Source organism: Ambystoma mexicanum, chromosome 7q, assembly GCF_040938575.1.
Source record: "Ambystoma mexicanum isolate Mex_15411 chromosome 7q, UKY_AmexF1_1, whole genome shotgun sequence".
Classification (NCBI taxonomy): Eukaryota; Metazoa; Chordata; class Amphibia; order Caudata; family Ambystomatidae; genus Ambystoma; species Ambystoma mexicanum.
The window spans coordinates 1,058,557,740-1,058,570,229 of record NC_090941.1 but is presented as its reverse complement, the minus strand read 5'-3'; the positions used below and the strand labels follow the sequence as shown (position 1 = coordinate 1,058,570,229).

The window sequence follows — 12,490 nt, the reverse complement described above, 5'->3', positions numbered from 1 at the left end:
GTAAGCGTGGAGAAGTGAATATGGTGGTTTACTGTAGGTGCTTGAGATTGCATCCACTCCAATAGTTCTATGAACTTCATCCGTTCCATGTACTTCGACTGTTCCGTGCATTACGACCATTTCAAACACTCAGACCGTTCCTTTCAAAGCTCTTTCAGATGTTCCATGCCTTCCAAACCATTCCATGTACATCACGCCATTCTGTGCACTCCCATCCGTTCCATGCACTCCCATCCGTTCCATGCACTCCCATCCGTTCCATGCACTCCCATCCGTTCCATGTCCTTCAACCATTTTATGCACTCCACCATTTTATGCACTACTCCTGTCATTCGTTCTACCCACGTTATCCTTTCTTCATTCATCATCCATACACATACATCATCTTCACACTGCTCGTTTCATTCGTTCTACCCATATTATCCTTACTCCAAGCATCATCCATCCACATGCGTCATCTTCACAAGTTCCATTCACTTAACTAATTGCAACCATTTCATTCGTTCCATGCACTTCATTAGTTCCACCCACTTCGCCGGTTCCAAGCACATCACCCGTTCATTCACCTACTTTATCCGTTCTACCATTTCACCTGTTCCACCCACTTCACCCATTCTACATCAGTTCATCCGTTCCATCCTCATACTTCACCCGTTCCATCCACATACTTCATCTGTTCCAACCACATACTTCACCCGTTCCATCCACATACTCACCCGATATAGGGCATCCACTTCACCCGCTCACCCGATATAGGGCAGACTTTCTAGACTTTGGCACATTGATGTTATTGGGGACACTGTCAAATCCCGTTATGCCAGAGTGTTGTTGTTATATACACTTCTAGAATCAACTTTGTACCTAGAGGATATTAGGCACACTTCTAAGATCAGCCAAGGCACGCTAAAAGGCACACTTCTAAGGACAACCAGGGCATGCTATCAGGCACACTTCTAAATTCAACTAAGGCACGCTATTAGGCACACTTCTAACTTCCACTTTGCACAAAGAGGATAATAGGCACACTTCTATATTCAGCTTTGCAGAAAGAGGATAATAGGCAAACAAAACATCTTTGCAATGGGGATGATGTTATTCAACCAAATTTAAAATTGCACAGTGAGGATATTCAACTAAGGAGCGCTAATGGGTACACTTCTAAGGTATACCAAGGGCACGCTATCAGACACACTTCTAGATGAATTGTGTGCATTTCTATAACCAAAGGTGACTGTATATATGTTTATAGGATTGTGTGATAATATTACCGGCTTGATTCATTTTTCTAGTGTTTTTTGGGCCTACAATAAATTTAGTATAAATATAGTATTTTTGTACTTACCTGTCCAAGCAGAATCATTGTGTATTTCACTGTGTGAACTCAATGTGGACTCCTGAACCCACACCTCTCCTCAGACTAAGCCTTGACCACTCTTCACGCTTACCTTGTTTGGGTTTGGCTAACCTCTCAGAGCTCCCCTATTCACTGTAACTAGGGTGGCCTCCTGAAATCTGTCCACCAAGACAGAGTTTAGAAATCCAACGGAGCCTGAAAAACTCAGGTCTACATTGCAAGTACAAGCAGCAGGATGTACATGTTTTGTGACAAAGCCTGTGGGATTTGCTACCACCATCTCTTTCTTGGAGTCACTGCTACAGCTGTAGGAACCTATACCAAAGGTTCAGTGACGAATATGCTTATATTCATGTAACAGTAGCTTTGACATACTCAAGTTGATGCCTTTGCCAGTGTTTGGGGTGTGGAATTAAATAGAAGTTAACAAAAATAAGGTTAGCTCCATAACTTAACTGGGATGTGAATTCCAACTGAAGACTGGGAATTATTGTACAAGTGTTACAGTTATCGCACAGGTCGGTCACTAGAGTCAGACAACATCCAAGAAGGCTTACAGAGAAAGCACATTGATGTGATGAGGGCTACCTGCCACGCCACTCAATGGAGCTAACTCCAATACCTATGTTCTTGGATTTCATTGATGGCCTTTGACTCGCACACCATAAATAAGGCAGTGCACTCCCTTGATGTGGGTTATGATATTCTAAGACAAAACAGTGACACAAAACATCTACTAAATTTGATTTGTCGATCTCTACAGGAACCATCAATTATTCAATTTGAACGGACAGCATACTTTACTAAACACTACTTTTGCAACCTGCCTCCTCAAGAGTGTATGTATTTCCTGCTATGTGATACACTAAAAACAATGTAAATGTATTAGAAGGTGGCTAGTCCACTGGACCTTTCTCACACACTTTCACATCTGAACCACATACAGTAGTGAGAGGAGCAGGGATCTTGTTAACACTAGAGAAAGCAGGTTCACTCCGATTCAAGTTATAAGATTTGCATAAAGTAGACAAACCGATAAATTCTCTTAGTCTCAAGAGTATAGACCATACTGTTGCAGTCACACAATTACACAATCCCACATAAACATTTTTTTTTTCATGTTACTTTAATGAACACCTCATATCCCTACACACATTCATATGCATGTTCTCTTATCAGTTTCATGAATTAAAGGGCAAGTGTCTTACCTCTGGTCTCTACCTTGACAGAAGTGTCAGATGCCTGAAACAGAAACCATTTGTGAGGAATGTGCATTATCTTGAAAGTAAGTAACAGCTTAAAAATGACAATAGAAAAGGCTATTTACCAGTACAATCGTTGGCTATCATACCTTAGCATGTCTTATAAACAGGAAGTCAAGCTCCCGGTTCTTGAGGTTTGAAGAATGGAATGGTCACTTAAGACTTGAAAAATAATTACCCATGTGGTAGACGAAAATGTTCTTTAAATGAAACACCAATTCTCCAGTTTTGGCACCTTCTCGTTAGGTGAAAAGACCAGATTGCCAGGAAAATGTATGCTGAGGTCATGGCCGTATGCAAGTCCTCGAAATTTACCTTTTTTAGGCCCATCCTTTTAATGTGGTTGAGAAAGGGAAAAATTATTTATGAGTTTTTCCGAATCGTCCAACTTGACGGTTCCAGGCATCCTTAAATGTCAAGAATAACAGTGTGTAAAGAATCTGGCCAATTTGCCTCTTCTCCACAGAGGGGAGCCACCCCATGTTAAGCTAGGGAGGTGAGCCCACTTCGCAAGACTCTTCCCAGGGATCCGGACGAGTGGGACCTCACTGGGAGTGACTCCCCTCTCGGGGACAAATACTCCCAGTCCAATGAAGATCTCCCTGAATGGACTACATTGTACACCTACATGGAACTTGAAAAACTGTTTTGTTCTCATGTTTTGACTACAACTACCAGTGAACCTCCTTCCACCCTGTTGGCTTCAGGTAATGCAGACTTATTTAAACCCCACTGTCAAGGAAGAAGGACACACCTTTTTTAGATTGTGATAACATATTTAACCAGAGTAAGAACTGTAAATTGGGAGAGATTTCGCATGCACTGAGTGACTTGATGGAGGGAAGAGAATCCTCAAAACGCAGAGGCAAGCCTCTGTGGAGATGGCATGGCAGGACGGAGCTATGCAGAGCCAGCGGAAGCAGGACCCGCTAGCTGGAAGCACTCCAGTCAGGGTCGGAACAAAGGTGGGAAGCAAAGCATCTTCCCTGGTGGCGCAACCACTAGAGAACAGTGGGGGTCCTGGCGCTCAACAAATGACGCAGAGACCAGGAGAAAGAAAGTAGCCTGAGTCCCCAAGCTCCAGCAACCGAGTGCCAGAACCAATGAGACTAGCACGAAAAGGGAAGCGAACGCCCCCGATGTGAGGATGCCAGTGAGGGCTTTAAAGTGTGGGGTCACAGACTGCCGAAACCGTTCACGGTACGAGAAGCTGGGAAAAAGGAACAGGCACAAGACCTAGTTAAAGCAGAGTGAGAGAGACAAGTACTGCATATCACTGCATATCAAGGCTCAAGAAGCCACCAACATTATGAAAGTCTGAAAGAGTGGAATGGGCACGTGACCCAAGTAAAACAGAAGGGAAGAGATATTTCCTCTGCATATCAAGGCTGGAGAAGGCACCCTCAGTGCAAGAATTTACGAGAATCAAATGGGCACATACCCTGGGAAAAAGAGAATGAAAGGGATAGAACCATACCAAAGAGCCACGGGACTTTGGAAAGTCCTAGTGCCACAAGGTGGGATACAGAGAAGGGTGTGCAACGTGATCATGGAAGGATGTAATCAGTGGTAAAAAGCTGAAACACATAACAAGAATTCACATTTTTCTCAAATGGGGGAGGAGAAAACTATCCAGAAGACATTTATAATTTTAATTGGCAAACTCTATATATAATAAGACTGAACTTTGTAAAAACATTCTAAAAGGAGCTCTGAGACTGATACGTCTTCGACGAACCAGGTCCGGAAGAAACCAATTCCGAGGCTATTGTGAAAGCCTCCTTTTCCTTTTAGAGACTGTCACAAAGATTGTGGTGGGACAAACGACAACACCAACTTGGATTAAAGCAAAAAAACTGAATTTTATTCAACTTTAAATACGACCTAAATATCAGAAACTTTATCTCTTTGATGTCTCTTCTCTCTCTCTTTATCTCAAGTAGTTAAGGAACAAGTTACTTACCTGTAACTGTTGTTCTCCAGCATGGGTCTGGCATGGATTCACATGCTCATGAATATTCCCCGTCAGGCTGGGAATCCTCGGCAAAGAAAAAAATCAGTATCAGTTTCGTCTCTGATCTGTCTTTCCTAGTAGTAACCACAGCCAATGACTGCCCTCTACCTAAGCCCCGCCTCTGGCAGCCATCTTCAGATTTGGTAGCACGTGAAGTGGCAGTATGACCAAGTGAAGAGCCGCAGAGGGGTAGGCGGGAGGGTTCGCATGTGAATCCATGCCAGACCCCATGCTGGAGAACAACAGTTACAGGTAAGTAACTTGTTCCTTCTCCAGCATGGGGTCTGGCATGGATTCACATGCTCATGAATATACGATTAAATAGCAGTACACACATGCACAACCACGAGGGGTGGTAAAAGGCTCAACATTAAGCAATACAAAAAACTCAACATTAAGCATCTCTTACCTCCTCACCAGGCTCACCTTAAGCGAACAGGTTGCGCAGCACTGCTTGGCCGACCCTGGACTCCTCCCTGGAATCCCGATCGACGCAGTAGAATCTCGTGAAGGTGTGCGTCGACCTCCACGTAGCAGCCCTGCAGATGTCCAGCAGGGGCACACCAGATAAGAACGCTGTAGTAGCAGCGATCGCTCTGGTCGAATGGGCTCTCGGACGGCCTGGCACCGGTTGGTTAGCCAACCGGTGACAGTGCATGATGCAGCCAGAGAGCCATCTGGAAATAGAAGACTTCGAGAGAGCCTTCCCTTGATTCACAAGTCCAAAGTTCACGAACAGCTGTGATGTTCTCCGGAAACTCTTCGTGCGGTCCACGTAGAACTTCAGCGATCTAGCCACATCCAGCGAGTGCAAAGTCCTCTCGGCCGGCGACGAAGGAGACGGGAAGAAAACCGGTAACACCAAGGGCTCGTTAAGATGGAAGTCCGACGGCACCTTGGGCATAAAGGAGGGGTGCGTCCTAAGCACCACCCTCGAGGCATGGAAAGTCAAGTATGGTGCTTTGCAGGATAGGGCCTGGATCTCTCCCACTCGTCGTGCGGAGGTAATGGCCACCAGGAACGCAGTCTTCCACGACACAAACTTCATAGGTGCGGAGTGCATCGGCTCGAATGGGGGCCCCATGAGCCTGGTCAGCACCACGTTAAGTTCCCACGCCGGGGCCGGGGCCTTCACCGGCAGGAACGACCGGAACAGTCCTTTCATAAACTCTTTTACCAGTCGATGGGACCACAGGGACGTCCGTCCTGTGGTTCTGGTATATCTGGAGATCGCCGCCACATGAATCTTAATGGAGGCATGGGCTAGCCCAGCCTTTGCCAGCGATAGCAGGTACGGCAGCACTTGAGGGGCCGTAATCCGTAGGGGGTTGATCTTCTGTGCTCGGCACCAGATAGAGAACCTCTTCCACTTTTGACCGTAGCATTTGAGAGTCGAGGACGCCCTGGCCTTTGCAAGAACCTCTCTGCAAATCGGCCAGTATATCGTAGCTTCCAAACTCTAGCGCTGCAGGAGCCAGGCCTGCAGGTTCAGCGACGCCGGGTCGTGGTGGAAGATGGCACCTCCTTCTCTGGAGAGAAGGTCCGCGTCCGCCGACAGCTTGATGGGAGGGGACGTTGACAAGTCCGGGAACCAGATCTGCCTCGGCCACGCCTGTGCGACGAGGATCATCCTGCACCGGGACCTCTTGAGCTGGCTGATGAGTCGAAGCAGCAACGGCAACGTAAGGAACGCATACAGGTATAGGCCGTCCCAGGGGAACGAGAACGCATCGCCCATGCTTCTCGGCTGGGGAAACCTGCTGGCGAACCTCTTGCACTTCGAGTTCGTCGCTGTTGCGGACAGGTCGATTTGGGGTTTGCCCCATCGTCGGAAGAGTAGATCCACCTGATCCTGGCGCAGTTCCCACTCGTGACCCGCGCGCAGCTCCCTGCTGAGCGAGTCGGCGATGGTGTTGCTTTCTCCTGCCAGGTGGAAGGGAACCAGGAACATCCCCTGGGCGACCGCCCAGTGCCACAGATCCTGTGCCTCCTTGGATAGGGCTGGGGATCTGGTGCCTCCCTGCTTCCGTATGTAAAACATTGTTGTGGTGTTGTCCGTGAAGATCCGCACCACCTTGCCCTTGAGCGACGGGAGGAACGATTTGAGAGCCCAGAACACGGCTCGGAGTTCCAGGACGTTGATGTGCAGGAGCCTCTCCTCCGGGAGCCTGAGGCCTCTTGCGTGGAGATCTCCGGTGTGGGCGCCCCAACCTTCCAGGGAGGCGTCCGTCGTCACCGTCTCCTGGTACGCCGGCGTCTGAAAGTCCTTGCCCGCCGTGAGGTGCGCTTGAACGCCCCACCAATGAATCGCCCGGCGGAACACCTCGTTGAGGGGGACCCTGTCTTCGAAGGTGCCCGTCGCCTGTATCCAACGGGCGTCGAGAAATTCTTGAAGAGGGCGCATCCGTAGTCTGCAGAGGCGCACCAGGTAGATGCAAGAGGACATCATCCCCAGGAGGGACTTGATGGACCTCACCCTGCCCACGTCAGTGGCTAGCAGGCGCTGCACTTTGCCTAGAATGGTCTTCGTCCGTTCTTCCGACGGGGCCGCCAGGCGCCTCACTGTATCGAGCTTTGCTCCCAGAAACAGGGCCACCTGCGACGGCACCAGGTGGGACTTTGGGTAGTTTATGGCGAATCCCAAAGTAGCTGGACGGTCCTCGCAGTGTGTTCGACGGCGAGGTCCCTCGTCCTTGAGCGGATGAGCCAGTCGTCCAGGTAGGGGTAGACGTGAATCCCCTGTAGGCGCAGCCGCGCCGCCACTGGTGCTAGGCACTTGGTAAAGACCCTGGGGGCCGACTTCAATCTGAACGGCAGTGCTCTGAATTGGTAGTGGCGTCCCTGGACGATGAACCTGAGGAACTTTCGGTGACTTTTGAGGATGGGAACGTGGAAGTATGCATCCTCCAGGTCCAACGACGATAGAAAGTCGCCTTCCTCCAGCTGTCCCAGTACGTGCTGGAGGGTGACCATCCTGAACTTTTGTGATCTGATATATTTGTTCAAACGACGAAGGTCCAGGATGGGGCGCCTGCCGCCCGTCTTCTTCCTGACGAGGAAGTACCTTGAGTACACCCCGGAGCCTCTTCGGGACAAGCTCGATGGCGCCTTTCCTGGGCATCGCCCGTACTTCCAACAGCAGTTGCGGGACGTGATTTTCCTTCCTGGCCACAGGTGGAACGTGAGGGCAATTCTTCAGGAATTCGATAGAGTGTCCTCTTGCCAGGGTATCCAGCACCCAACGGTCGGTGGAGATGGACTTCCACACGCCAACGAAATTCGTCAGCCGGCCTCCCACCGGGGTGCTTCGGTGGGGGCCCGAGACAACGGCCGGTTCAGTCGAGCTTGGAGGTGGTGGCCTTGCTGCCCTGGCCACCTTGCCAACGGCGGCGAGGCGCTCCCTGCTTGCCGCGACCCCTGTAGGCCTCCTGAGACGAGGAGTGTGCCGCCTGGCGGTAGGACGACGTGCCACCGCTGGATCCCTTGCAGGCACCCTGTCTGCCTCCGGAGCTCCGAAAAGGCCGTCGTTGCTGAAGGGCTCCCAGGGCGCGGGCCGTCTCCGTGTCCGTTTTTATGGCTTGGAGGGATTCGTCCACCGCCTTCCCGAACAAGTTGCTGCCGTCGAACGGCATGTCCAACACCCTGGTCTGGATGTCCTGACGGAAGTCGGTCGCCCGGAGCCAACCCCGTCGTCGTAGGCAAACACCGTTGCCCAGCTGGCGGAACCCGGTATCGGCAATATCGGTTGCCACCGTTATGGCGTGGTCCGACACCACCTCGCCCTCTTGCAGTATTTCCAGAGCCTCGGACCTCTTGTCGTCCGGCAGGAAGTCCAATATGGGGGCCAGCTTAAACCAAAGCTCCCTGTCGTAACGGGCCACGATCGCCAGGGCGTTGACCGCTTTGATCGTCGTCGCTGCCGACCAAATGACCCGCCGCCCCATGGCGTCCAACTTCTTTCCCTCGCCGTCCGGCGGGGAATTCGACGTCGAGGCTCCTGACCCCGCCGCTTTCTTCTTCGCCGCCGCCGAGGCACAGGGGAGCGGTTTCGGGGACCCGGTACTTCTTCTCGTACCGGTCCCGTTTGGCTGGTACCGTGGAGGGGTTCTTGAGAACCGACAGGCCCTCCTCCCAGATGTCATCGATTAGGGGCACCGCGATGACCGTCTTCCTCTTGGCCTCCCGGCGCTGATAGACGAAACCTTCCTTTTTCTGCTCCTCCGGGCAGAGCTGGAACAATTCGGACACCCTGGCGATCATGGCGTGGAATGAGCCATCTCGTCGGGCGGCGAGGCCCGTGCGACGGGAGACCCGTTCCGTCGTCGTCGCCGCCGCCCTCAGAACCCATCGTTGAGCCCAACGCACCGTCATCTCCCGACTCGTGGGAGGATGAGGAGGGAACTGTAGGCCTTACGGGGGCGAGCGGAGGAGAGGGTTGGGTCCTCCGTCGTTTGTTCTGAGGACTTCCCGACGGGCCAGGTTGCGGGTCCTCCGGCCTGGGCCGTGGGAATCTCGTCCTTATCTCAGAGCATAAGGACTGGATGGCTGACAAAATGGCCGCCGAGCCATCCTGAGGCCTAGGATCCAGCTGCGCCGGAAGGGAAGGCCGCTCTTCCTCACTATCGTCGTCTTCCTCGGTTATCTCCCGAGGATCTTCCTGACGGGATCGAACCTTCTCGAATTGGACTTTGAGGTTCCTCACGGCCTCAGTCAGTTCCTCCTCCGAGGCTGACTCCGAGCTCGAGGAGGGCACCGTGCCCCCCCCCTCGCTTCTTCCATCATGGCGGCCACGACGATGGGCTGAAAAGAGGATTCCCTCCTTGGCGGCAGGGAAACTCTAGTCCCGGAGGCAGTCTCCGCTGGCGGTGTCTCCGACGGCTTGGCCAGAGTCGCCGCGATAGCCTCGATAGAGGCCTTCGCCTGCTGGGTAGGGGCCTTGACCACCTTAGGTGCGTCCCGGGCCCTCTCCTTCGGGGGAGGGGCGACGCCTCGCTCAACCTCTTCCGAGATCGGACGGGGCTTCTCCCGAAGCTTACCCGGGGTCTCGGACTTCCTCTTCCCTGAACCGGAGCGTTGGCTCGTGGTTGACTGTGCCGAGGAAGGTGCGCCCTGCCTGGCGACCGAAGAGCCCGACCTTTCGGCGCTCCCGGAGCCAGCGGACTCGCGGCGCTAGGCCTGGTGTCGGGCCCCCGTCGCCGGGGCGCCAACACAGGACTTAGAAGCCCGCTCGGACCCTTTCTTCTTCTTCTCACCCGTCGAGCCCTTCTCCAACCAGCTTGCGAGACGGGATCGACGGTCCCTCATGGTCCGCTCCGACAAGTTCTTGCAGAACTGGCAGTCCTTCTCTACATGAGTCTTGTCCCCATGAAGACAGTAGAGGCATCGCGAATGTTCGTCTTCCTTAAACACATTCTGCAGCCCGCATCCCGGGCAGCTGCGAAATAGCTTGGGACCGGGTGACGAACTCGCATCCTGGGCCATCTCGAAGTAGGCCGCAAATCTTCTGGAATCCTCCAAGAAGTTGATTCAACGAAATCTTCACCTTTGAGGGGCGTAGGAAAATCCCGCAACGGGTAGCCGTTAACGGGAGTAGAAACGGTGGAGCTTGAGGCTCGATTAACCGAAAAAAATTGAAAATTCACCTGAAAAAGCGCAAAACACGCAGTAAAAGCTCGAGAGCTAAGCACGAGGACTCCCAACACTTGAACGTGCGGTAAAAATCCGAAGATGGCTGCCAGAGGCGGGGCTTAAGTAGAGGGCAGTCATTGGCTGTGGTCAGTGTGACACAGAGCTCAGTGATTGGTTACTACTAGGAAAGACAGATCAGAGACGAAACGGATACTGATTTTTTCTTTGCCGAGGATTCCCAGCCTGACGACGGGGAATATTCATGAGCATGTGAATCCATGCCAGACCCCATGCTGGAGAAGCTTGTCATCCTTCAAAGTTTCTGTTTACATAGCTGATTTCCTCAGTGGAAAAAACACAAATGGTTTTGCTGTCTATTCTGTTGAGCTTGCTTTAAAATGTTTTTATATCTGTCCAATCTTTTTCAGTCCAACAAACTTTGGTCGGGACTCCGCTTTATGGACAGACTTTCTTGTATTATGTAATTATTGCTGGCACTTTCCTCTTTTTGCTTGTGGAGGTTGTGTCAAGTCAACGCTTTATGTACTTTGTTATGGCTCTTTCATTTATCAGTTTCAACTTGGCCTCATTCACACACTCGTTATGATCCAGACTCTCCGCTAGGACCTCGGATTCAGGAATATCCCATCTGATTATCTTTCAGTTCATATAAACTCAGTCTCTCTACTATGAGCCCCTCACCGTCCGGTACAGTTCCTCTCGTGCCTCCGCTGCAGGCGTCCGCTCTGTTCGCCGCTGGAGCCTGACCTCGCCTCTGTGCCTGTGCCGGCAGCATCAGTTGTTCCAGGGAGCCGCCTGTGTCAGCTGTACAACGCCCCCTCTCATAGGCTCAGTCATTAGATGTCGGCGAGACGCTAGGCTCCTCCTTCTGGTTGGTGGGGTCCAGAGTCACTCTGTATTGTGTGGCTCGTCTCCCAATGCAGTCCCTGCCGTCATCAGGTCTCTCTCTTTCCAGAGCGGCTCGCGTACTAAGATGCCGCTTCACCTCTTTTTTTCAACACAATGGGCAAAGGGCCAACTCACAAGGACCAACTGTATTTTTATAACATATACTTCATTGCACGAACAGGCTGACTAGTAGGCCCACTCCTAACAGGGCTCCTCCTCCGGTCCAGCTGATCCCCGTCAACGGCCACAACAACAACCCCAACATTAGAGGAAGGTACCTCCAAACTACATATTGACTTCCTATTTGCTGAGATTAGTGTCAATCAACCCCATTAAGTACCACCCTCCACGTATTCATCCTATTCCTTCTGCTTGGCGTGATGCATGGTGACCGAATATACCCCTCTTGCCTTAACCCCCTCTCCTAGTTTGTATCCTTTCACAGAGACATTTTCTAAAGTGGTAGGTGTTAGGGCAGTTTAAGTCCACCCAAGTGGCTTCATGAAACGATCCTAGAGGCAATAGAGTAAACTCCAACTCTTAGTATAGACCTGTACTACTTATTTTGGTAGCATGGACAGAGCAGTCAGGCTTATCTTAGGAGGGAGAGAGGGTTGTAGGAAGGTACAAAGAACTTGTAGCATACATATGGTCCACAGAAACATGTATACACTGATTTATTGTAAACATAGATGTTTATTTTACATACATAGGCAAAAGAGAATTCTTAAGAAAGGCAAGCACTATTATAGACCATAACACATTATAAAAACCAATAAAATGCTTATGGTAAGTAAAACAGAGCATAAACCACTTTTAGAATAGCAGTATGCAGTTTAAGGTGAGTCAAAACGTGATACACATTTAAAATGGCAGTATTCTATTCAAGGGGAGTAAACCCACATAAGTAGACTTTTCAAATGAATCAAGGCAATTCAAGGTAAGCAGACCCTACTGATAGTACACTATGCAACTTATTCAGTTTCTAAAATAAAATAGTTACACCAACATCACTTTTCAGAACACAGTTCCAAGGTAAGCAATACATTCTGAATTACTTTTCAGAGGGCCCGTATGCACTTCATGGATAAGTAAGAACTCGGGATAAACATTTAGAATGGCACTAAGCTATTTAACGTGAGTAAACCCCTATTAGTAATAGGCCTTTACACTCATTCAGTTTCAGGAATATGTAGGTACACCAATGTTACTTTTTTTTAGAAGTGGGACACACTTCAAAGGTAAGTAAATAACATACTTTTCAGAACAGCAGTCAGCATTTCAAAGGTAAATAATACATTGGGAACACATTTGGTTTCAAGA

The 12,490-nt window shown here is 50.4% G+C and overlaps 1 protein-coding gene across 6 annotated transcripts in view; it reads right to left on the bottom strand.

The window, feature by feature from the left end:
* LOC138528604 (zinc finger protein 585A-like) overlaps window positions 1-12,490 on the bottom strand; it is a 512,079-nt gene that overhangs the window by 246,095 nt on the left and 253,494 nt on the right. For all 6 annotated transcript variants that reach the window (XM_069640389.1, XM_069640392.1, XM_069640393.1 and 3 more), the window contains exon 7: window positions 2,563-2,596. In XM_069640389.1, the coding sequence (XP_069496490.1) occupies window positions 2,563-2,596 (34 nt within the window). The remainder of the gene's footprint in view (window positions 1-2,562; window positions 2,597-12,490) is intronic.